General features: G+C 48.5%; 1 protein-coding gene across 1 annotated transcript in view; it reads right to left on the reverse strand.

The window, feature by feature from the left end:
• The window catches only part of LOC121288480 (SCO-spondin-like), a 36,894-nt gene that overhangs the window by 3,736 nt on the left and 6,185 nt on the right, over window positions 1-26,973 (reverse strand). The window contains exons 4-10 of the mRNA XM_041207021.1: window positions 23,940-24,040; window positions 22,491-22,580; window positions 8,979-9,107; window positions 7,725-7,847; window positions 5,564-5,728; window positions 3,636-3,803; window positions 2,027-2,187 (exon numbers count right to left, since the gene is read on the reverse strand). Coding sequence (XP_041062955.1) covers window positions 2,027-2,187; window positions 3,636-3,803; window positions 5,564-5,728; window positions 7,725-7,847; window positions 8,979-9,107; window positions 22,491-22,580; window positions 23,940-24,040 — 937 coding nt within the window. The remainder of the gene's footprint in view (window positions 1-2,026; window positions 2,188-3,635; window positions 3,804-5,563; window positions 5,729-7,724; window positions 7,848-8,978; window positions 9,108-22,490; window positions 22,581-23,939; window positions 24,041-26,973) is intronic.

Below are 26,973 nucleotides of genomic sequence, written 5' to 3' on the forward strand. Positions count from 1 at the left end.
TTAGGCCCTGCAGCCTGGGAAAACGACCCCTTAGCAGCTACTCTGTCAAAACCTCTCAGAATTTTATAGTTTTCAATGAAATCACCTCTCATTCTTGCAAATTCCAGGGAATAAAGGGCCAACCTACTCTCTCCCTCTCCTCATAGAACAGTCCCCTCATCCCAGGAATCAGTCTAGTGAACCTTTGTTGCACTCCATCTAAGCCAGGTATAACTTTCTTTAGGCACAGAGCTGAAAATCGTACACACTGTGGCATAATTTTATCAGGAGTGTTTCATTTAGATTTGGGGATCTCATTCAACATCATGAGCCTCAGAGGACATGCACGGTGGTAAATGTACAACACCACCAATAACTCATTTCCGAGCGATTCCGCTGCTCTGATGTTTATACAATCATCACCGTTAGAGCACAAGGACTGATTTACTTTCCTGGGTGTGCTCTTTCTTTTTTCTCAGCTCCTTTCTCTTCAAAATCATGACATAATCTTAACCTAATCCACCCACTGGGAAACGTTCAGATCTGTTTTACACCCCTCCCAGTGTTGACTTCAACGGGAAGTCAAATTATGGTCTATCAATCAATCACCAGTTCCCTTCAACCTTTTAACAGGTTGAAGAAAAAAAGACTTCTGGCCAGAATTTTCGGCTCAGTGAGCAGGAGAGGGACCCGCTCACCGACACGCGGTGATGTCGGGCAGGTGTCCCCTTGTCACCGTGGGTCATTTAGATTTTCAGTACAGTGGGCGCACAGCCGACTCGACTGTGCGCCCCACCGAACTGTCAAAGGCCTAGTCAGGCCACTTAAATATCAATTAAAGTAATAAAATGAGCTGCCCGTCCAACCTTAAGCTTGTTGGGCAGGCGAAGAGACCAGGCGGCCTTCCCATTTTTCATGGAACCTCATCCACGGGCGGGATGAGGCTTCAAGAAGGGTTTATAAATTGAATACATTTTTTTCATTAATGTTCATTGACGTGTCCCAGCTCACGTGACACGGTCACATGAGGGGACACGTCTTAAAATTTTTCTTTATTTAAATTTTGAAAAATTAAACTAATCTCCCTCAGGCAGGTCTGTGGCCTCAGGGAGATTTCTGAGGCCTTTCTCAAACATGCGCTAAAGAGTGCACTCCTGACTCAGGGAACCCGCACAGGGAAACGCATTGACCTGCCCACCTAAAATGGCGGTGCGGTCCGATCGGGGGCACCAATCGGGTCTGTGCCCACCCCCCCCGCACAGCCCCACACAACACCCCCCCCCGACGGGGTGAAAATTCTCCCTTTTCAGCTGGCGATTCAGCCGATCAAAAGAGTCCGACGGAAGAATCATGCAGAACTGTCACACATAATCGCTAACCCTGTTTCTCTCTCCACAGACACTGCCAGGCCTGCTGAGTTTTTTCCGGCATTTTCTGTTTTTATTTCAGATTTCCAGCGCCTGCAGCATTTTGCTTTTATACGATAGTTCGCGTATAAGTTAAAGCTTGTTTCAGCATTGCTGCACGAGCTGAAATAATCCAAGGTTTTACGGGAGTAGTGGGGAGGACATCACGGGGTTATTGTAATCAACCTCTGCATTCCCAGGCAATGAAGGAGAAGTTCCCACTCCCAAATGGTAACCAGCACTGGGAGGCTGTGCATGTCTTGGTTAAGGATTGTGTGACTGGGCTGAAAGCTCCCACACAGCAACGAGGTGGGTTTTCATTGCGATAAAGTGCTGGAAAATTGCCAGAAGCTGAAACCCACATCCCATCGTGCATCGTCACCTTTATGAGTGGAACAAGCAACTTATGGAAAACGATTGTATGGAAAATAGGAAAAGAAAAAAAAGACATTTTAAAAACAGCCAAGTAAGACCAAAAACACGATCAGATCCTTCCAAACCCAATACCAGACCCAGTTTCTGCACCGCCTGTTCCTGCTGGCACCTCTTATATTTCCTGATGCCCAGCTTGGCCACACACACGTTTGGTACGGTTTCGAACTAGGATTGAACGGTTGGAAGATCAATAACCCCATCCTCACCGGAAAGCCACAGGATCTTTCCTCCTGATTACTGCCAACGCAATCAGCCATGCCATTCCCGGGAAATAGCTCGTTGCAAACACGGGAACGTCTCACCATGCTCATGCCACAGCTGACAGAACAGATTGTCCATGGTGCCCATGGTGACCAAATCCCAATAACTGCAATAAACAAAAAGAGAAAGATGCAAAGAGTAAAATCCAGAAACGATTTCATCACATTGAATATCATAAAGTAGCAGCAGCCTGACTTTTTTCAAGATGTTAAAAAATTCCCCTCATTTCGCTTGACAAATCTGGGATATAACCTTGACAATATGACAGCTGTGTGAATGGACTTCAGTGGAAATAAAAATTGGAAGAGATGTAAAACAATTGGCTGCCACCCATTTTACATTATCACACCAAGTCAGGCTACCCCCTTTCAAAGGAGTCTGAGTTGGCCCATTCCTTATCCATGTCATTAGACAATAAATGTTGACAAGCTATTTAACTATAGATCCATCACAGCATCATGTGATCCCTCCCTCATCCATATGCAATCGCATGCACACGCTTTCAGCAAAAGCCACTGGGCACTGATTAGGAGCACGAGACTCAACTGATTTACTCTTCCCTCCCTCAACCCCATGGCATGGGGCTGATTTATTGCAGAGCAATAAAGCAGTTTGCTGCTTCTGTTTACACTGATGTATTGATGATTTCAAGCCTTTTGGGGTAAAAAGCCTTTCTAATAGTGTTCAGCCAATTCTGTGATCTGGCTAAAACAGCACGAGGCTTGAGTTATTTGGCACCAAATGATCAGTCCAGTGATGTCCGGCCTCACTGGATGATACAAGATCAGCTTGTGAATATTCTGCAGAGATAAATAAAGGTAAAACATCACAATGTGGTTCTTGAAGCGCTGTTGTTAAGCAAAAGGAATGCACACATTTAAACTTTGGTGATGAAAAGAATTGGACCCTTTTTAAAGGCTCAGAATTGCTCAGACAGTTGTTCAACTCCTGTATGCAGAGGAGGGATGATCAAGAAAGATAAGAGAGGTGTAGAGGTATGAAGAAAGTTTAGGGGCAAGTGTCAGTAGTCCTATCCCCTAATGGATGGTTATATCCATGCTGGATACAAGGGAATTGTGTTTATGTCAGCAGGGCATGTTCCCTAGAGGATGGCAGTGCACTATACACGGCAAGAGAGAGTATTCAGGCTCCAGGTGCCATTCAGTAACTGCAGAACTTGGGATCAGACATGAGCTCAGAACATTGCTCACTTTAAGGAAAGTGTAAATGGCCAATGATCTCATGTATCTCGCAGTCCTCCCATGATTCCATCTCAAAGTATTGCTCATCAATCTCTTCCGCATTTAATGCCTTTCATACAACCTTACAATCTGTGCAGCTCCTGCACACCCATATCTCAATAAGGTTCACGGACAAGGTGCAACTAACAGTTGGAAGCCTTGTCACACAAACACCTCCCATGCCATTTTTCAAATTAAAGCATTGGCACTCAAGGTGGGCTTTACATTGGGGTGCCGTGCTTGTGAAATGCAGCTGTACCTTGCTTTTAATTGGCACCCATTGTGGCCATACAGTAAGTTGTTATAATGTTACCTGGACAGTCACTGTTTCCACATGCTGTGCCCTGCTCTGTAGATCCACTGCATTGTAACCCACCGTAGGCTGGTGCAGGGTTGTCACAGATGCGAACTCTTGTCTTGATCCCAAGGCAGGAGGTAGTGCAGGTTGACCAGGGGGACCATTCCGACCATTCTCCATCAACTGTGATATACAGAAGTGTTTCATTGAGTGTGAGTCAGGAAATACATGTCAGATGCACCATTTTTATAGGATTATGGACTGTAAAGCCCTGTTTTCTAAGGACAGGAATATTACACCATGGAGAACACAATGCATTCTCAACACTGCTAAAGTGTAGGTAGCTGGTTCTTTACATCTAGAAAGCTAACTGATATTAGTGTCTTCACCCAAAGTAAAGCTGCTAAAATTGCTGGTCAGGTCAAAATGGATAAGCAGTGTGGTTCCAGTAATGCCCTGATGCAGAGGCTGGGCTATTTTAAGTTGAGAATTGTTAAACTGAGCAATTTAGCTGAACAGACAAGGTCCACAATTACAAAGAATTCTCACAGTGAATCACTACATTGTGATCTACCCCACTCCTGTCACTGGAGTAACAAAAATCTTCTTTCAAACTGACACCCTCTGCATGTCAAGCACAAGCCCAGCACACACTTTGATGGCTGTTCCCTCAGTATCTGAGGGACACATTTGGCCTCAGTATCGTCCTCCGATTTCAAACTGGACTCCCCCATCTTGCCTTCTTTACGAAAACACAGTGATGTCATTTCCTCTCGCACGCTAGGTTCCTTCTTCCTTCTTCCCATCAGTTCTGAAACACTTAAATCTCACAACTGTCCCATTCTGCTCGCACACCCAGAGAAGCTTTTCCAACAACTTTTTTTACTCTCTCAAATGCGAGAACCAGCTGCCACCTGATAGATAATCTTCTCAAACTTTCAGCTTCCCTTTCTATCTCAATGTTTCTTGTGGCTCTCTCAGCGCTAATGGTTAATGCAACTCTGAGTTTTTCACCTCTCTCTCTCTCTCTCTCTCTCCGCCCCCCACATACACACCTTAAACCAGCTTATATTTCAACTCTTTCTTGGACTCGAACTCAAGTTCTGTCGAAGGGTCATGAGGACTCGAAATGTCAACTCTTTTCTTCACCGCCGATGCTGCCAGACCTGCTGAGTTTTTCCAGGTAATTCTGTTTTTGTTTTTGTTCTGAGTTTTTCTCTCTCAGTTCTCCATTGCAATTGTACCATCCTACTCCCTCTTCCATCTCCTTCACCCAATTAATAGAATCTTGGAATAATACAGCACAGAAGGAGACCATTCATTCCATTGAGTCTGTACTAGCTCTTTCAAGGAGTAATCCAGTTAGCCCCATGTCCTAGATAATTCTCTCCCTGTATCGCTGCAACCTTTCTCTCCTTCCAATATTTTCATTCTGTCCTAGGAGTTTAAGAACTCCAAGTATTTTGTTTGTTCTGTAATCTTCAGACCTTTCTATCTCAGGCAGGGCATTGTGTAAACATGGTGTCCGATTCACCCCATCATCTTTTCAATTTTTGGTGATGCTGCTCTCTGCAGGCCTTCACCTCTCTCCTCGGGTAAACAGTTCAAGAAAATGAGGAAGGGGGAAGCTCTTATGATGACGTTTCTGGAGCTTAAGAGAAATGAGAGGAAAATTCAATGGAACGATGGCAAAATAACAGGGAATAAGAAAGAGGGTGAGAGAGGGAAAAGCGGGAGGGCGTATGTCTCACATTCCTTCAGAGTTTCTGTCAGTTTTCTGCTGAAGTTAAAGCAGGAGGATGATTGGAAAAGCTTCTCATGGAAACACCAGGCAGTGAGGCTCGATTGGGATCTTAACTCACACAAGCCGAGCTTTGCGGTGGTGCGTCAGTTCCTTTATTTGGAACTAAATTACCTTGAGGGTTTATTTGCAGTGAACGTACCTGGGCACGGATTGCGTTCTTCACAGGGTGTCAGCTCTGCTGAGGGGCCCTCACATCGCATCCCACTCTCAGGGTGTGTGCACACCCGAATCCGCATCTTGTTCTGCATCCCACACGTAGCAGTGCAGAGCGACCACGGAGACCAGGGACTCCAAATGCTGGTGGCTGCAACACACAGCAAAAAAAAAAGGGAAATCTCTGTCCCGATTCATCGCCCTTCCTGGAAAATCTAACAGAATCTCTTGAAGTGAAAATAGTAACGTGGAGAGAGGCTGCATCCCCTGCTGAGTTAATTCCCTGGGAGCGTTCCCAAGCTGAACAGCTCCAAAAACAGTACAAAAACAGAAACAGAAATACTCGGAAAAACTCAGCAGGTCTGCCAGAACTGTTCTGTCGAAGGGTCATGAGGACTCGAAACGTCAGCTGTGCTCTCCTCCACCGATGCTGCCAGACCCGCTGAGTTTTTCCAGCTATTTCTGTTTCTGCTTTTGTTTGGGATTTCCAGCATCCGCAGTTTTTTGCTTTTATCCAAAAACAGTACACTCTGCTGACCCTTTCTGTAGCAACCCGTCTCCGAGACTAAAGTCAACAGCATGGGTGAAGAGGGAAACTGGCCCCATGGGTTCCTTAATGTCACAAAAGGATTGATATTTATAAGGGGTATGCTGTGTGTTTCTGGCTATATTTATTTTGCTGGCCAGTATGGGATAATGGGTTGGTGTGAAAAGAAAGTGTTTTTTTTCCAGTCTTATTTTCCTCTTTCCAGCTAGCTGTCCATTTCTGGAATTCCCTTGCCAACCCCTCTCTTTCCTCCTCAAAGCCTTTTTTGATGGGCTTTTGGTCATCGGCTCTAATATCTCCTTTCATGTCTCACTGTCAAATTTTTCTGGCTGCTCCTGTGAAGTGCCTTGGAAAGATTTACAATGCTATATAAATGCAAGCTGTTGCTATGGGAGGGAAAGATTGTTTGTAAATGAACGGCTGATTACTGTCCCACAGATAAGAGAGTCAGGATGGTACATGGGGGGTCAACAGTGGCAGCGTCGTGGGATGGACAGGCGCATCTCCAGTCGCCACCTCACTGACCCACTGAGGTCAGCCTTGCTGCAGATGGTGAAACAGTGAATGGAGACTGAGCGAGTCCCAGCAGGAGGGGAGGGACGATCGGTAATGCAGCACTCCAGCAGCAGCACTGTTGCCAGAATTGCAGCACCTTGAATCATTTTGGCTACATTACAGCAAAGAACCCTGGGTTAAATAAAGGGAAGAGCTTGATTTCACTCCAAGCGCCCAAAGCAACTCATAGCCGACGAGAGGCTTTTGAATTGTATTTCACTGTTTTACAGGGAAACAGCAAAGCACAGAAACAAGAGCATTGACATTAGGATTGCAATCTGGATGGTCACAATAACACAGGAAAAGATGAACCCTCAATTTTTAAATCATGAAATATTGAAGCTGGAGAATGAAACCATTGTTTTTCTTTGTTCATGGGATGTGGACATCACGGGCAAGGTCAGCATTTATTGCCCATCCTCAGTTGCCCCTGAGAAGATTTCTGTTATTGCCCAGGGCCATCAGCAAGTAGAGATCAGGAAAAGCTCCTGTTTTCTTTGCACCAACATCAACTCAAACCTCCAATAAGCATCACCTACTGGAGCATGAACGATATTGTTATCTCCCTCACTCGCCTCTCAATGAGCTTGTTATTAATGTTAAATTATGTGTAATTTTGGAACATGAATTCACTAAGCACTGCAATGTGAATGCCAAGATTAATTTCACGCCAGACTTCTCCCAACCAACAGAAAGAGTTTTAAACCACCGGGTTCAAACCAGATCCAAACCAGATCCAAACCAGATTCAAACCCAGATTCAAACCAGATTCAAACCAGATTCAAACCCAGATTCAAACCAGATTCAAACCAGATCCAAACCCAGGTTCAAACCAGATTCAAACCAGATTCAAACCAGATTCAAACCCAGGTTCAAACCAGATTCAAACCAGATTCAAACCAGATTCAAACCTGGATTCAAAAGAGATGAACAACAATATTACAACCCAATGCATTGTCTATCTCTGGAACCTCCCTCAGCGTGCTTGTAATAGTAACTGATGCAATACTTAATGAACAAGATTAATTGGCAGAATATTTCCTACCTATGCATTGATTCCCATCACCAAAATAGCCACTTTGACAAACACATATAAACGATCCCAGGGTATTCACACAGAGTGCACCATGGTTGCAGATGTCTTGCTGCAATACACATTCATCAACATCTGTAGAAAGAACACATGGAACAAACAAGCTGCAGTTATAGTGAAGAACGTAAAATTCATTGGCACATATAGAAAGAAAATTGGCTCAGATATCCTAGCATATAGGGGGAGCAGGGACCGATCCCTCCATGATGAGGTCTGAGGTGCACCGATACCCTGACATTGGCTCTAAGGGCTCATTGCAATGGTGTTTACTAATGGGCAGAGACCAGAGATAACTCAGGCCACTGCAGCCCCAGGTAAGTGAGTCTGGAGATCTATCAGGATTGGGGGAGGTGGTGGGTGGGGGTGGAGGAGTCCAAGGCAAAGCAGGGCCCAGAGTCAGGGGACTTGGAGTCAGGTGGGCCAGGGACAGAAGCTCAAGAGGCTAGCGATTCCAGGGCTGAGGGAGCATTGTAAACCAGGGGGTCGGGGTGTGGGCTGAGATGAGGGACATGGGCGATCAGAGGGTTGAGAGTCTATAGAGGATGCCGACAGGGTGTGGATGGGTGGGGGTGGGGTGTGATAGTGGCAATAACAAAGGCTTGTGGTTCAGTCATTGCTATGGGTGATCCATGGCCTTGGTTTCCCCATGTGTAGCCTGTGATGGTGCCAGCTAATTCATGGCAAGCCGATCTTGGAGAGGGAATATCAAGGAGACACAGGGCCCATTATTTGCTTACACATAAGGCCTAACACCTGCTTCCGACAGGGATAAAGGTCACCTCATGTTTGCCCTTCACCTTTATAGTGTGCAACACACTTCTGGCTGAAAGTATGCACACACTCCCCTTGCCAACGTGAAGCTTGTGTCCATGGGAAACCCAAAAAGTGGTTGCTGAGTGATACAATTTCTCGTTCATTGGATTTTATCCTCTGTTACCATGGTGATGATTTGATATTGAACCCACATGCCCCAGTTATTGATCTTTTAACAATCTTTGCCAGTTGCAGCATCCTTAGTGCCGTTTAGAGTTGACTCACCGTAGATCAGCGATGGAAACTGGCACTTATTCTGATTTAACTCATTCAGCACTGGGCTGTGATGCAATGGGGTCGGAGGGGGAGAAGGTTTTCATTGCCCCATGTACACACTGTTCCCCAGCCTAACCAATACAGTAAGTATTTCACATTGGCTGTTACTTGCTTTACCTATACATGAATATACGCCATCTCCATCGTATCCTTCAAAACACTGGCATTTGTAGGATCCGTGTGTGTTAACACATGCTGCTCTTGGGAGGCAGTAGAAAGGCATTCCCTGTTTACATTCATCCATATCTGAAATATAGACATGAAAGGTAAAGTTAGAAACCCAAACTAGCGTCATTTCATTAATACATGTTTTGAATGAGTTACGATTCGTTATACACAGCTGAATTCTTGATAATTCTGCAATTTCTCTGTAAATGATTCTCTGTAAATTTACTCCAAATAATCTTCCATTGGTTAATTTAGGAAAAAGCATGGGGTCAAATTTGCTGCTGACCAGTGAATAAGGATCTGTGAATATTATCCCAAAAGTTTCCCACTTTGATTGATGGCCTGAGGGCCAATTTGAACACATTTTACCCAGCTGAGCTGACAGGATGGGGTGTAACATTGGTTTTACATCCTGCCTGAGTTTACTCTCCATTGGCCCAATGAATACTGGGCGGGCGTAAAACATATATCACCTGATCCCCTGAGTTTCTGACCCAGTGAAACCCGGTTAAAATGACCCCCATTGAGGTCCTGAATCAGAGATCGACAGCTGCCAGTCAGAAGGTCCCTGGAGACCAGTGGGGGGCAACCTGGGCTAGCGAGTGGGCTGTATGTGTGGCCCTCCTTCGTCTCAATGGGCCGCAAGATTGAAATCGGGCATGTGTGCCCTCACCATGACCCCATGAATAAGAATTTTCAGGGCGTGCCGATCAAAGTGTTTTGATTGGACGCAGAGGGAGTGCACAGCTCTCGCAGTCAATGTTGTGTCCAATCAGCACTCACCTCACCACGTCCCTTGCTTTGTGTGTGTGTGCGCGTCACTTTAGTAACACCGGTCGGGGAGAAAAGCCACGTGGACGGAAACCAGCGGGACATGGCAACCCTGCGCGCGGACAACCATCAACAAACTGTCTCGCAGGCTGTACTCAGGACCCTGAGGGGTCACATGCAGCCTGCGAGCCACAGGTTGCTGAAGGCAAATGTCTTTCAGGTGTTGGGGCTGATTTTCACAGCCACTGCCAGGCAGAAACAGGATAGTGACGGAGCTGAACTTACTCTTCCCTTCCCAGTGTCAGTCAGCTCCCTGCCATTTCTCAGGCGATGTGGGGTGATTACGGGGGGTGGTGGGGGGGTGGGGGGAGGCTTGTGAAGAGCAGCCAGGGGTACCTCCCAGCTTCAGGTGTCCTACCTGTAACTCAGGGCCCTGGGGTCTTTATAGAACAGCTTCACCATCCTGAACACGAATAGGCGGAGCAAGTGCCCCATATTTGTGAAGGAGCAACTGCAAGTAGCTCTGAGAAACAGGAAGGATCTTTGAAGGATTTTTTTGTGGGGCCAGGAACAGAAAGAATATTTCCCCCGCTCCAGCCAGAATCTCACCACCTGTTGGACATTGTTAACTCCGGTTGGACGTATTCCTGAAAGTTTTATTCCACCACCCACAACCCTGACCCCAGACCCCATCAGTAAACTCCAGGAGCCTTGGACGCTCAGTCATTTGCTCCTATTTTATTTTCTTAAACAAAACTGTTCAAGTAATTGTTTGTTAAAGTCTCCAGGTTCACTCACAGCAGTAAGATAAAAGCAAAATACTGCGGATGCTGGAAATTTGAAATAATTTGAAATTTGAAAATGCTGGAAAAACTCAGCAGGTCCGGCAGCATCTGCGGAGAGAGAAACAGAGTTAACGTTTCGAGTCCGTATGACTCTTAGAATTTTCTGCTTTTCTTTCGCTCATAGCAGTGTCTAGGAGATTAATCTGTAATTCTAGGGGACTCCGAGACATTACAGGAGGATTGGGAACTCTGCAGTCCCTCCATCCTGCACTGATTTCCCATGATTTCCTCCACCGTATTAAACCACTACTTCCAGATTTGGATCTGCAAAGGAGGCATTGTAGCTCTCTCACCCCTGCAGCGTGAGTAGTAGGTTCACTGTTGCTGGTCTCCCTGCGGGTTACAGTGAGGCTGGTCCATGAAAAGGCCCTGGGCCTTTCAGCAAAGACCTCACCATCCAGCATCTGCCTAAGGTCCTCCAATAGTATTTCCCAGTGTGTTTGAGCCCACAGCTATGATCGCACCAGGGGACTTCACCTACATCCTCTTCGAAATGATGACAAGGAGGATTTGAGCTGACTTGCAGCAACGCATGGAGGAGCAGTTTACACTACGGCTGACGTACAGGTCCCCTTGGAGATCTCAGTATCACAGCAAGACAAACCCCACTGTGGCTGTTTTCATACCTTTACTCTTTCCATGGAGACTAGTGGGACATGGTGGAAAGATTCGCGGATTGATTAACAGCCACACAGGCCTCTATTATTCCAGCCAATTTTGGAGTTAGTTCTACACAGTGAGAGGGTTTAGTGCACTCCCACAACCCACTGCTCAAACTCATCGGACCCCAGGATCCCGTTGGGTTTCAGCTCAGAGTTCTGAGCTGGAGTTTCATGCACAATGGCAGTCTGGAGTGGGGTTCGAATCCCACACTTTCTGACCCAGGGGCTAGCACTAAAACTGTGGCTGGTATGAAATATTTACACCTCAAATTTATTGACAGTGCAGTACATAAATGCTGTAATCTTAGAAGCAAAAATTACTTTCTAAAGGAGCCACGCTGTCTTGCAGTGGTGTGCAGAAAGTCAAGTGGGCAGCATGTCTAAAGTCTCCCAAACACTTCAGGAGAGCATCAAGTTCTAGGCTTGTCACCGTTCGCTTCACGGATCAATATCTATCCAGAGATCGGAAAATCCACTATTTTAAAACGTACAAAGTTATTACCTACGTGAGGGAGAAAGGAATAGGAGGATAAGCAGGTTGGGTGAGATGCAGTAGAGTGGGAGGAGGCTCTTGAGGATCAGGAACACCAGAATAGACCAGTTGGGCCAAATGGCCTGTTTCTGTGCTGTAAATTCGATGCAATTCCAGCTAACTGGTGCAAATAAAATTAGTACATTTACTCCATCTAGTGGCTGTGCTCTGCACAGTGTCTCGTTTCTCTAAACTGGGCCATTGCCATATAACATCCAACCCAGTCAATGAGTTTTGACGGAAGATTATCCAGTCTGAAGCAACCCGACGTTTGACTGAGGTTAACTCAGGAGAACATCTCCAAAAGTAGAATGTTCCCAACGCGAAATATTTCCAAACACCAGGGCTTGAATTTCACACTTGGCATGTGTGTGTGATATAGAATCCGCTCCCGGCCACCATCACAATGCGATTTCATACTGATTGGCCAATCAAGGCCTGCCCAGCGTGAGACGCGTCGCCCCACTGGTTGGAAGGGCCGGGTGGGGGCGGGAGCCTGTCGGGCGCCGGGTCCAATGGTGAGCCGGTGGTGGGAGATCCAAAAGCAGCAGAGCCAGCTCCCTGAAGGCCGCTTGGGGCACAGAGGCAGCTGTCGAGTGCGAGGAAGAAATATTTGTGTGGAATAACAATGGGATCTGCCTTTGCTGGGCACACCAGGCAGGAGGGCAAGTCCGGCGGGCACCCGACCCCTCCCTGGTTCTCGGATGAGTGCCTGGGAATCCTTGTGGAGGGGGTCAGTGCCAAATGGGATATCTTGATACCCAGAGATAGCTAAAGGAGGCCACCACACCTCACCAGGAAGGCACGGGCAGAGGTGGCAGCCCAGGTCAGCGGCTATGATGTTGTGCGACACACATGGGTGCAGTGCCGTAAAGGCTTCAATGATCTGCTGCACTCGGCAAGGGTGAGTATCAAGTTGGCATGGATCTGTGCAGAGAAGTGTTAATCACTGGCCATCCTCTGTGGTGCTCAATGTTGTTAGAGTCTGAGTGCCAACTGTCACTGACATTGGTGCTGGTCAAGGCAGTGAGCTCTGGCTGCTTGGACTGAGTGCCTTGCGGGTTGAGGGCCATGACTCGGATGTGCCCTGGGAGGTGTTCCTCAGGTGGGGTTGGCCGGGCTGTAATGGAGCTGCAGGTAGAGAGCGGACTCATCAATGCTCCTCTGTCCTTTCAGGAGAAGAGGAGCCATAACAACATCGAGAGGTCAAGAACAGACCGGAGCCTGTCTAACCTGATCATTCTGAGGAGGTACGAGATTGATGCCCTGAAGATAGAGTGCCGATGCCCAGCTCGGTCCACCAGTCCTGGAGAGGCAGGGTCTCTGACAAAGGTAAGAGTGTAGTGCACAGATGTGAGAGTGTCAGAGTGTGTAAACATTGTTGTGTTGTCTCAACTGAAATGGGAACCTCAAACCTGGAGCCCCCATTGTTCATTGAAAGACGATGGCACCATGGTGCAGATCTCCATTGTCTCACCAGCCCACCTGGCATACACAGTGACAGTGTGATGACAGGTACCAATGACACGTCGTTTTTCTCCCCTAGAATCACCATCCAACGAGAACAGGACCCTGAGGGGCCGCCCTTGACACTGGAGATCAACGTCTGTCAGATGCACCTGCGACACACCCCCTCTCTGCACCGGGTACCAGTGCAGGTACAAGCACCTTGGTGGGCGTTGGATAGTCAGCTACAATATCAGTGCATAGTGGAGAGGGCACTTCACACTTGCATGAGGAGCTGGTGGAGGCAGAGAGTGCCCAGGGCACCAGCAGTCAGAGGCAGATGACGAGACTCTGGAGTCGTCCATTAGGTGACAGATGCTGGATGTCCAGCGGGGTCAGTGGGAGGATCTGGCGGAGATTCCTGAGGGTCTACATGCCATGGTCTCTGTCATGGAGGAGTCCATGTGGAGCATGAGCACCGTGTTGACCCTGAGCACCAAGCGCACTGCCTCCTCCATTGAGAGAGTGGCCACTCTCATGGAGAGGCAGTTGGGGTCGGATCTGGGAGCCTTCACAGAGGCAATGGCCTCAGGAGGTCACTGCCAGTGTGAGAGGTGGATGAGCCACCTAGTATCTCTGCCTGTCCATGCATGACGAGCAGGGAGACCTCACGCTGGTGGACAAGTTTCGTGACGTCTCTGCGGGCTGCTCTCGGGGCGCTCTGGATTGCAGCAGCAGCTCCTCCATCCCTCTGCCAGTGACTGTGCCATCTGATGAGGCCTGAGGAATGCCCAGCTATGGCACTGCCCTCACAGGCAGTGGCTGCACAGGCGCTGCCGGCCAGAGGACAACCACCAAGGTCGTCCTGCGTCAGCACGGTGCCTCTGGGGGTGAAGAGGGGGTCACCAAGATACAGCACTCGCAAACGTTCATTTAAATCACTGTGAGCACACGAGGAGCTTTTCATGGGTGATCTTCCATTATTATTTGTTAAGTTATTTGTTAAGCCGTTATTTGTTAAGTTGTTTACTGGCGTGACTGTTAACAGCTGATCATGTTATGTTCATTGTGTGTAAGTGCCAAGAGCATCTGAATTTTGCTTTTGTGCTAATGGCCTGAGTAGGCGTCACTTGTTTTACAAAGCACAGCAGCGTCTCACGCTGGACATGAGGGGCTCTAAACTTTATTGCACAGGCACTGAGTGGGCTTTGGGTAATTGCAAACATCGGGTAAGGAGGCTGTGCCCCTGGCATGAGGCGGACACAGTGGCTTGGCAGCTTAGCTGAAGGTGCATTGGATCAAGGCCTCCCTGGAGTCCCTACCTCCCTGAAGGTCCCAGGGGTCAGCCTCCATGTCCTCACCGTGTTCCTCCCTGGGCTCCTCTTCTGATCCACCACTGGACTCATCGTCTGTGGCCTGTGGAACTGTCTCAACACCCTCTTCTTCCAGTGCCCCTGGCCAGTGCCAGATTGTGGAGAGTGCAGCATGCAGATACTATCAGGGACACCCACTCTGGGGGGTATTGTACTGCTTCCCCCGAACGGTCCAGGCATCTGAATCGCATCTTCGGCAGACCCCTGGTCCTGTCTATTACTGCTCTTGTGCAGGTATGGCTAATATTATAACATTGGTCTGCTTCTGTTCTTGGGTGGCAGAGACGAGTCAAAAACCATCTTTTCAACGGAGAGTCCTTGTCACCCAGCAGCCGTCCATCCAGCCAGGCTGGAGAGACAAACAGCCTCAGCACCTGGGAGCGTCTGAGGATGTAGGCGTTGTGGGAGCTGCCTCGGTACCTTGCACAGACTTGTAGAATCTGCATCCTGTGATCACACACTATCTGCACGTTCATGGAGTGGAAGCCCTTCCTGTTGACGAAGGCACCGGGCTCACCTGCTGGCACCTTGATGGTCACATGTGTACAGTCTATAGCACCCTGGACACGGGGGAAGCCAGCAATGGCCGCGAAACCTCTGGCTCTCTCAGCCTGGCTGGCCTCACCTGTACGGTAAAGAATAATTGTCATTACCCACCTAAACAGATCTTCTGTCACCAGCTTGATGCAACTGTGGACAGCTGATTGGGAGACTCCACACAGATCCCCCACTGACCCCTGGAAAGAGCCAGAGGCATAGAAGTTGAGGGCCACTGTGACCTTCAGAGCCACTGACATGGGGTGTCCACCCACACAGTTGGAGGTGATCTCAGGCCCAATCATATGACTAATGGAGGTCACAATCTCCCTGGAGAGGCGGATCCTCCTTCGACAATGCACCTCGGATATATTGAGGTAGCTGCATCGCTGCCTGTAAACCCTGGCAGCAGGATAGTGGCATCTTCTGCGGCCCCTTCTGCCTTGGACTCCTGCTGACCCTGTGCCCCTTGTGCCTGCACCTCTCCTCCCACAGGTCCCTCTCCTGGAAGCTGCATTGGGGCACCTGGCCTCCTCTCCCTCCTGCCCCTTTCTTCCTCCTCAGAGGAGGTGCCTCCAGCTGAGATCACAACCCCCATTCCCAGAGCAACAGAAGACTGTCAGGTGGCTGGAAGGGTCCACACGGTATAAGCCCTGCATGGGCCTTGCATACACCAATGAGTCCTGAAACGAAGGGTTCACAATGTGAACTCTGAAGCTCAAAACAGGGATGAAACTGTCAAGTTTCACTAAGCAACCAGCAGCAAACTATCTCCTAAACTCCTCACTATTCACACTGGCAATGCTGCCGAACCTTTGTACCCCGCCCTCGGATGACAACTTGTTATAAACATGCTGCCCACCGGCCGGCTTGGCCCGTGTGACAAGCGTGAAATCGCAGACAATGGGCTTTTTAATGGCCTTAATTGGCCCTTTAACTGTCGGCTGGTGCAGCTCTGAGACCCGCACACACCAGCTGACCTCAATGTTGCACACGGGACGCACGCCCGGTGTTATTTCACACAATTTTGTGCGTGTTCGGATCGGGTGTGCACCCGAGCTCAGAACATAAAATTCAGGCCTGGCTCCTATTCCTCTCCTGTTGCCAGAGGCAGGTTGCTGTCATTGGGTGAGTGGTGGAGGAGCTGGGGGGCATGGTGGGGGTGGGGGGTATGGTGGGGGCTATGGTGGTGGGGGTGGGGGTATGGTGGTGGGGTTGGGGGGTATTGTGTGGGGGTGGGGGGTATGGTGGCGGCTATGGTGGTGGGGGTGGGGGGCATGGTGATGGGGGTGGGGGGTATGGAGTGGAGGTGGGGGATGGTGGTGGGGGTGGGGGTATGGTGGTGGGGGTGGGGGTATGGTAGTGGGTGTGGGGTACGGTGTGTGGGTGGGGTATGGTGGTGGGGGTGGGGTGGTATGGGGTGGGGGTGGGGGTATGGTGGTAGTGGTGGGGGGTATGGGGTGGGGGTGGGGGTATGGTGGTCGGGGTGGGGGTATGGTGGTGGGGGTGGGGTGGTATGGGGTGGGGGTGGGGGTATGGTGGTGGGGGTGGGGGTATGGTGGAGGGAGTGGGGGTATGGTGGTGGGGGTGTGGTGTTGGGGGTGGAGGGTAAGGTGGTGGGGGTGGGGGGTATGGGGTGGTGGTGGGGGTATGGTGATGGGGGTGGGGGTATGGTAGTGGGGGTGGGGGTATGGTAGTCGGGGGTGGGGTATGGTGGTGTGGGTGGGGGTATGGTAGTGGGGATGGGGTATGGTGGTGAGGGTGGGGGTATGGTGGTGTGGGTGGGGGTATGGTGGTGGGGGTGGGGTGGTATGGGATGGGGGTGGGGGTATGTTGGTGGGGGTGGGGTGGTATGGGATGGGGGTGGGGGTATGTTGGTGGGGGTGGGGGTATGGTAGTGGGGGTGGGGTATGGTGGTGGGGGTGGGGGGTATGTTGGTGGGGGTGGGGGTATGGGGTAGAGGTGGGGGTATGGGGTAGAGGTGGGGGTATGGTGGTGGGGGTGGGGGTATGGTAGTGGGGGTGGGGTATGGTGGTGTGGGTGGGGGTATGGTGGTGGGGGTGGGGTGGTATGGGATGGGGGTGGGGGTATGTTGGTGGGGGTGGGGGTATGGTAGTGGGGGTGGGGTATGGTGGTGGGGGTGGGGGTATGGTAGTGGGGGTGGGGGTATGGTGGTGGGGGTGGGGGGTATGGTGGTGGGGGTGGGGGGTATGGTGATGGGGGTGGGGGGTATGGAGTGGAGGTGGGGGATGGTGGTGGGGGTGGGGGTATGGTGGTGGGGTTGGGGGGTATGGTGTGGGGGTGGGGGGTATGGTGGTGGGGGTGGGGGCTATGGTGATGGGGGTGGGGGGTATGGAGTGGAGGTGGGGGATGGTGGTGGGGGTGGTGGGTATGGTGGTGGGGGTGGGGGGTATGGTGATGGGGGTGGGGGGTATGGAGTGGAGGTGGGGGATGGTGGTGGGGGTGGGGTGGTATGGGGTGGGGGTGGGGGCTATGGTGGTGGGGGTGGGGGTATAGGGTGGGGGTGGGGGTATGGTGGTCGGGGTAGGGGTATGGTGGTGGGAGTTGGGGGTATGGTGGTGTGGGTGGGGGTATGGTGGTGGGGGTGGGGTGGTATGGGATGGGGGTGGGGGTATGTTGGTGGGGATGGGGGTATGGTAGTGAGGGTGGGGGTATGGTGGTGGGGGTGGGGTGGTATGGGATGGGGGTGGGGGTATGTTGGTGGGGATGGGGGTATGGTAGTGGGGGTGGGGTATGGTGGTGGGGGTGGGGGGTATGTTGGTGGGGGTGGGGGTATGGTGTAGAGGTGGGGGTATGGGGTAGAGGTGGGGGTATGGTGGTGGGGGTGGGGGTATGGGGTAGAGGTGGGGGTATGGTGGTGGGGGTGGGGGTATGGGGTAGAGGTGGGGGTATGGTGGTGGGGGTGGGGGTATGGGGTAGAGGTGGGGGTATGGGGTAGAGGTGGGGGTATGGTAGTGGGGGTGGGGTATGGTGGTGTGGATGGGGTATGGTCGTGGGGGTGGGGGTATGGGGTAGAGGTGGGGGTATGGTGGTCGGGGTAGGGGTATGGTGGTGGGAGTTGGGGGTATGGGGTGGGGATGGGGGATGGTGGTGGGGGTGGGGGTATGGTGGTGTGGGTGGGGGTATGGTGGTGGGGGTGGGGGTATGGTGGTGGGGGTGGGGGTATGGGGTAGAGGTGGGGGTATGGTGGTGGGGGTGGGGGTATGATGGTGTGGGTGGGGGGTATGGTGGTGGTGGTGGAGTTGGGGCTATGGGGCGGGGGTGGGGGTGGGGGTGGGGTATGGTGGTGGAGTTGGGGCTATGGGGCGGGGGTGGGGGTGGGGGTGGGGTATGGTGGTGGAGTTGGGGCTATGGGGTGGGGGTGGGGGTGGGGGTGGGGTATGGTGGTGGAGTTGGGGCTATGGGGTGGGGGTGGGGGTGGGGGTGGGGTATGGTGGTGGAGTTGGGGCTATGGGGTGGGGGTGGGGGTGGGGGTGGGGTATGGTGGTGGAGTTGGGGCTATGGGGTGGGGGTGGGGGTGGGGGTGGGGTATGGTGGTGGAGTTGGGGCTATGGGGCGGGGGTGGGGGTGGGGGTGGGGTATGGTGGTGGAGTTGGGGCTATGGGGTGGGGGTGGGGAAGGCCAAAGGCAATTGCCCAATAAAATCATGGACACTGGCTCCAGTCTTATTAACTCCGTTGTCAATTGCAGAGGCTGCATTCAGTGAATGGGGAGAAATGCAGACTCTTTCTCAGAACGAGGAGACTGGGCCCCATTTAGAGCATCACATTCAGTTATGGGCACCACACGTCGGGAAAGATATGTTGGCTTTGGAATAGGGAGCAGCACAGATTCAGCAGAATGATGCCAGAGTTAAATTATAAGGACAGCTACAAAGACCAGGATTGTATTCCCCTGAATACCGAAGATTCAGAGATGATCTAATCAAGGTATTTAAGATGATTGAAAGATTCGATAAGGTAGAAAGCATTCCAGAGCAAGGGGGCACAGCCTGAGAATTGGAGCTGGGCCCTTCAGCAAACAGCCCTCCACACACAGGAAATCGGAAATTTGGAACGTTCTCCAAAAACAGCTCTTGAGGCTCAATTGAAAATTCTAAAATTGAAACTGGTGGATTTGTGTTCTTTTTTCATTCATTCATGGGATGTGGGCTTCGCTGGCTGGGCCAGCGTTTATTGCCCATCCCTAGTCGCCCTTGAGAAGGTGGTGGTGAGCTGCCTTCTTGAACTGCTGCAGTCCATGTGGTGTAGGTACACCCACAGTGCTGTTAGGGAGGGAGTTCCAGGATTTTCCAGCGACAGTGAAGGAACAGCGATATATTTCCAAATCCGGATGGTGTGTGGCTTGGAGGGGAACTTCCAGCTGGTGGTGTTCCCATGTGTCTGCTGCCCTTGTCCTTCTAGGTGGTACTGGTCGTGGGTTTGGAAGATGCTATCTAAGGAGCCTTGGTGAGTTCCTGCAGTGCATCTTGTAGATGGTACACACTGCTGCTACTGTGCTTCGGTGGTAGAGGGAGTGAATGTTTGTGGATGAGGTGCCAATCAAGTGGGGCTGCTTTGTTCTGGATGGTGTCCAGCTTCTTGAGTGTTGTTGGAGCTGCACTCATTCGGTGAAGGTGTTAAGACTTACAGAACCAAGTGGGCTAGATGGAGTTGAGATACAGATCAGCCACGATAGAATTAGATGGTGGAACAGGCTCGAAGGGCTGAATGGCTTCTTTCTCTTCCTGTGTTATGAGTATGAACACAGGAAAGGCAAGATGACTGGAAAAGCATATGTCAATGATACGTAGAAACAGATAAAATACAAATAAACTGTCAGATGAAATGATGCACAAAGAATACAGATTCTGGTATGGACTAGAAACATTCGCTTAGGAAGATAATGTGATACAATAAACACTGGAATACCTTGGATAAATAGAAAAATTAAACTGAGACTCATTAAAATGAGGCTTATAACAAATCTTGGGCTAACAATACAAAATAAAGGATTATAAGAATTGGACGGATGGGACGAAAGAGTGCAAAACTAGGAAGCTTGAGATGGATGAAGAGTTGGTAGGGAACTTGAAGTTTATCTTCTTAAAACTTGTAAACTCAAATCCTCTGCGAATGCTATTGAGGGGCCTCCTATGTGTAATATCACCCCCTCAGGGGAACTCTGCTGTCCTGAGTAGGCCCCCCACATTAAGCAAGAGGGATACTCTTTATTAGCAACCAAATATGATCATTTATGCAGGCACAGTTGCTGAATCAAAACCTCAATAGGAATCAACTCTGAAGCAGCACAGCAGGACATCCCAATAGTGAACAACTCCCCGTGGGGTCATCCACAAGCCACTATGATATCACACTTTCCAAAATTTACCATGCTTGCTGTATATTATGAACACCATGAAGAAAGAATCACAATAATAGTTCACACGTTCAAAAATTCTAGCTCTGTTGGAATTGATACACTACTTGCTCCATTCTTCAGGTGGATGATATATCCTATTAACCAAGAACAGTAATGTCACCATAACTGCATCAAGTTATCGTGGAATCATTTTTAGTCCCATCGCCTTACAGACTGTAGGTGTGCACCTGGTCCAAGAACTTTACTGAAACTCCACAATATTTTGCCACGTCACTGAGTGGGATGTGGGAAGGTGCAGTCCATGGATAACAAGCAGACAAGAGGAGATTGGACAGGAATGTTCAAAGTTGTGAATGATTTTGATAAAGTCAATAAGGAGGAGCTGTTTCTAGAAGGTTCTACAATCAGACGTCAGAGATTTGAAATGAAGGCCAATATATCCTTTCTGAGAACCAGAGGTGACATGTTATACCGCTTTTCAAGAAAGGAGGGAGAGGGAAAACAGGGAACTACAGGCCAGTGAGCCTAACATCGGCTATTGGGAAAATGCTGGAATCTATTATTAAGGAAGTCTTAACAATGAACTTGGAATAGTATGATTAGAACAATTCAACATGGTTTTACTAAAGGGAAATCCTGTTTGACAAATTTATTACAGATTTTTGAGGATGTAATGAGTAGGGTAGATAAAGGGGAACCAGTAGATGTAGTATACCAAAAAGTTTCCAAAAGGCATTTGATAAGGTGCTGCACAAAAGGTTAACGGACGAGATAAAGGCTCATGGAGTTGGGGGTAGTATTTTAGCATGGATAGAGATTGGTTAACAGATAGAAAGCAGAGAGTGAGCATAAACATGGCTTTTCCAAGTTGTCAGGCAGTGAATAGTGGAGTGCTGCAAGGATCAGAGCTCAGGCCTCCGATATTTACAATCTATATGAAAGACTTGGATGAAGATACAAAGAGTAATGGATCTAAGTTTGCTGATGATACCAAGCTAGGTGGAAAGGAAAGCTGTGGGGAGAACACAGAGAGGCTGCACACAGGTTAGATGAGTGGGCAACAAGGTGGCAGATGGAGTATAATGTAGGGAAATGTGAAGTTATTCATTTTGGCCATAAGAATTAAAAAAAAAATATTTTTTAAAAGGTGAGAAGTTTGTAAGTGTTGATGTTCAAAGAGATATGGGTGTGCTGGTACAAGGAACGCAGAAAGTTAGCATGCAGATGCAGCAAATAGTTAGGAAGGCAAATGGAATGTTGGCCTTTATTACAAGAGGATTGGAGAACAGGAATAAAGAAACCTTGCTACAGTTGTACAGGATTTTGATGACACCGCATCAGCAGTACTGTGTGCAGGTTTGGTCTCCACATTTAAGAAAGGATATACTAGCATCGGAGGTGGTACAGTGGCAGTTCACTGAATTGGCCCTTCGGATGAGGGGCTGAGTAAATTGGGTTTATATTCTCTGGAGTCTAGAAGAATGAACGATGATCTCGTTGAAACCTACAAGATTCTGAAAGGGTTCGATAGGGTGGGTGCTGAGAGATTGAGAGGAAAGTGGAGTTGAAGCCCAAGATCAACTATGATCGTATTAAATGGTGGAGCAGGCTCAATAGGCTGTGTGATTTACTCCTGCTCCTATTTCTTGTGTTCTTGTGATATGAGGAAACTGTTTTTTACACAGAGAGTTGTTATGACCTGGAATGAGCTGCCTGAATGGGCGGTGGAAGCAGATTCAAAAATAACTTTCAAAAGAGAATTGGATAAATATTGAAGGGAAAAAATGTACATGGCTATGGAGGATTGGAAGCGCATCCAAAGAGCCAGCACAGACATAAGGGCCCGAATGGCCTCCTTTTGTTCTGTATCATTCTATGATTCTATTCTATAGCAAACCTCTTCAAACACTCACCAATGCAATGAACACCATTTCCTTCAAATCCAGCATTACATTTACAGCTGTGAGTGCTCCTGATCCTGCCAGTGCAGGTCTTCGTTATATCTGAAGGTCCATCAAAAGATTTTAAAAACATTTGTGTTTAACAAACCTCATAAATAATCATCAAACAAGCAAGATGGAAATGCATTAAATTCATTCTTGTGTGGAAAAGTTTTTTAAAAACTTCTTCGTGAAATTGAGCAGTGGTGATCTGCCCAAGGGCAGCTCTCTGCTCATTTCTCCACACCTCGCTTTCTTCGTCAGTTGTTTGTAAGAGCCTCCCAATGAGCAACACGACTAGGAAAAGAATACATGAGGAGGTTTCCCCTTGCCTTCCTCGCATGTACTTAATGGAAACGCAAGTCCTCTCCATGAAGGATTCTTCGCCTAGCACCTTCCAAACCCACAACTGCTACCATCTAGAAGGACAAGGGCAGCAGATACATGGGAACACCACCACCTGGAAGTTCCCCTCCAAGTCACTCACCGTCCTAACTTGGAAATATATCGGCCATTCCTTCACTGTCGCTGGGTCAAAATCCTGGAACTCCCTCCCTAACAGCACTGTGGGTGTACCTACACCACATGGACTGCAGTAGTTCAGGGAGGCAGCTCACCACCTCCTTCTTAAGGGCAATTAGGGATGGGCAATAAATGCTGGGCCCAGCCAGCGAAGCCCACATCCCGTGAATGAATAAGAAAAATAAAAAATATAAAAAAGTAACCAGCCGTTGTCCCTCAAGGTTCCAGCTCTTCCACCATCATCACCAAAAATTCACTGGTTCCGCTGTTGGCCATAGCTTGTAACCCTGAGCATGGGACACTCACCTGGACCTGGGGTGACTCACAAAAGGGCAGGGACAACAACCCCCTGAGGCCTCAAATGACCCATAATTTCTTTATGTGCCACACCCAGTGCCCTACACACTATCCTCCTCTAGCTGTGAAGGCAGGATCACCTGAGGCACAGACTGTTCTACATTCAATGACAATGATATTCCATAAGGCCAGGAGTTTCCATGTCCAAACTACTGCATTTAAATAGCATCTCTTGGAATATAAGTCAAACCCAACTGAAGAACTTGACCCAATCCTTGAAGATTAGGATGTCCTTCACAGAAACACTGATGAGCAGCACACCCAAAGTATGGGACAGTACAAGTCATTGTGACAAGTGTGGTGAATAAACTGGCGATCCACTGGTTGTGAATAAATCACAAAATTGAATTCAATAACTCTGGTTCAGGTGTCAGCCTTGAGATTAGAAAGAACGGAACACACAAGGAAGGATAGTGTAAGAGTGACCAAAACACAGTACAACTCATCTGTGGATCTTTCCTAATTTAAATCATTTCAGGAAACAGAAACTATGCATGTTAATAAGAAATGAATGAGTGATTGGTAATAATCAGTTTTCTGTACCTTTCCTGATGTCAAATAGTCTTTGTGCTACAGCCACACTCCCAGGGATTTCATTAGTAAAGTCATAAACAACAGCACGAATATGGCCAAATTCCTCATCCCTGAAAAAATGGATAAGTAAGATTAAGAACAATAAAGTTGGCAAATGTAAAACACAACTTGGGGGATGACGGGGGTGGTGGGGTGGTGGGGGGTGGGGGGTGGAATTATCTCAATGGCTAGATCTCAGTGCAGTATAACGCCAACAATGTGGTTCAATCCCTGTACCAGCTGAGGTAGTTCCCAGAGCCTGACTCCTCCCCTTGCCCCACGGTGATGTTATGGTATAAGCAAAGATTAATAACCCTCAGACACTGAGGATACTGCAGAGAAAGAGGAACCACCTGAAGACCATAAAGCTGCTCATAGCTGTAGCTGATTTGATATTGGTAAATATATATAATTGGCCATTCCATGTTGTCCCAGTTTGAATTTGTTTTTACTTATATAAAAATGTTCCCAGGAAATAAGAAGTAAATAATATAATTGTTCCTCATTCAGGATCACAGGGGACAATTCAGGCCTTAAAATTCAAGGTTCCAGAAATCAGTATTGCTTGATTTTGCAGTGGATTTTTATTGACATTAGTCAATCTCTCCACGTGCTGTATGTAGTAAGTTATAAAATGTGGTCACTCTTGTCTCTGATGTCTGCTTGTTACTGTTAATCTCTCTGTGTTTCCTCTTCAGCTCCTGGCTGGAAATGAGTGCCCAATTTCTGCCCACGATAAAGGTTGGTTTAATCCCAAAGAACAGGCACCAAGTGACCAAATCTATAGACTGTTAATTCTGAAAAGTCTAACAATCACAACTTTGCTTAAATAACCCTCAGACATCCACTTTGTTTCTGCTGTTCAATATATTAAAGCCCCAGGTCAGATCATTTCAAAATGTACTTCAATGAGAAGAAACCCAATTAAATCAACTTATCCTCAACACTTCCTCCTCTTTCCAACTCACCAAAGCCTAGTTAGTATACAATGAGAAAGATTTCCTCTGTATGGTGGGCCTGGTAAAATCATGAAGCCTGTGCTTTATAAATGCATTTACAATCCCACTGGGTGGAAATTTCCTTCCAACATTTCAAATAAGGCTTTCCTGACAAAGTATGGAGAGTTAAAATAATGTGGTTTAATTATAATCAAATCTCATCCCTACTCACCTTAGCTTGCATTGCTTTACATTAATTAATTAATTAATGATTGATCAATAATCACATATGCCTCTCATTCATTAACCTTTTGTTAACGGACTCCCATTTATTGTCCTAATCTTTCCTATGCTGGAGTCTATCACTGCACATTTCCCCACATTGGATTCCATAAAACATTTCTGGGCCCAGCAATTTAATCTGTCTCGATCCATCAATGGCCAGTAAAGAGACACCTTGCTTTCTTCTGCCCATATCTAGGGGTGTAGTGCTGTCAGAGCACTCCTGAGCACCACTCTGGCACCTATATGCACCACTTCATTTTACTTTCCACTGATCTCAGTGGAATCCCTCCATTAATTAAAAGCAAAATACTGCAGATGCTGGAAATCGGAAACAAAAACAAAAATAGCTGGAAAAACTCAGCAAGTCTGACAGCATCTGCAGAGAGAAAGACAGAGTTAACATTTCGAGTCCATATGACTCTTCTTCAGAATTAAAGAGAAGTAGAAATATATGCTGTTAAAGGGGGGGGTGGTGGGATGGGTGAAGCTGGATAGAAGGCCAGAGATAGGTGGAGGTAAAGAAGAGATTGCAAAGGATGTCATAAACAAAAGGTCGAAGGGGCGTTGATGGTGGTGATACTGGCTAAAGGAGGTGCTAATGGTGACATTAAGAGTAGAAAGCAGGATGAGCAAGTGACAGATGGACCTAGTGAGGATGGGGTTGGGAGGAGGGGACAGTGTGGGAGAAAAGATCAAAATAGGCTAAAAGGTGGGGATAAAACAATGAATGGAAATAAATTTTAAAAATAATAATAGAAATAAGTGGGGAAAATATATATAAAAATTAAAAAATAAGTATTTGAAAAAAGGGAATCAAAAAGGGCTGAGGATGGAGGAAAGAATTCATGGTCTGAAGTTGTTACACTCAGCGTTAAGTCTGGAAGGCTGTAAAGTGCCTAGTCAGAAGATGAGGTGCTGTTCCTCCAGTTTGCGTTGAGCTTCACTGGAACATTGCAGCAGGCCAAGGACAGACATGTGGGCAAGAGAGCAGGGTGGAGTGTCGAAATGGCAAGCGACAGGGAGGTCTGGGTCATGCTTGCGGACAGACCGCAGGTGTTCTGCAAAGCGGTCACCCAGTCTGCATTGGTCTCTCCAATGTAGAGGAAACCGCATTGGGAGCAGCGAATACAGTAGACTAAGTTGAGGGAAGTGAAGTGAAATGCTGCTTCACTTGAAAGGAGTGTTTGGGCTCTTGGACGGTGAGGAGAGAAGGAAGTAAAGGGGCAGGTGTTGCACCTTCTGCAATTGCATGGGAAGGTGCCGTGGGAGGGGGTTGAGGAGTAGGGGGTGATGGCGGAGTGGACCAGAGTGTCCCGGAGGGAACGATCCCTGCGGAATGCTGACAGAGGGAGGTGAGGGGAAAATGTGGTGGTGGCATCATGCTGGAGTTGGCGGAAATGGCGGAGGATGATCCTTTGAATGCGGAGGCTGGTGGGGTGATAAGTGAGGACAAGGGGGACCCTATCATGTTTCTGGGAGGGAGGAGAAGGCGTGAGGGCGGATGCGCGGGAGATGGGCCGGACACAGTTGAGGGCCCTGTCAACCACTGTGGGTAAGAAAGCTTGGTTAAGGAAGAAGGAAGACATGTCAAAAGAACTGTTTTAGAAAGTGGCATCATCAGAACAGATGCAACGGAGACAAAGAAACTGAGAGAACAGGTTGGAGTCCTTACAGGGAGCGGGGTGTGAGGAGCTGTAGTCAAGGTAGCTGTGGGAGTCGGTGGGCTTGTAATGAATATTGGTCACTGTTACTGACCTCATCTCCTTTGGAGATCTTCCCTC

This window comes from Carcharodon carcharias, chromosome 15, assembly GCF_017639515.1.
Source record: "Carcharodon carcharias isolate sCarCar2 chromosome 15, sCarCar2.pri, whole genome shotgun sequence".
NCBI lineage: Eukaryota > Metazoa > Chordata > Chondrichthyes > Lamniformes > Lamnidae > Carcharodon > Carcharodon carcharias.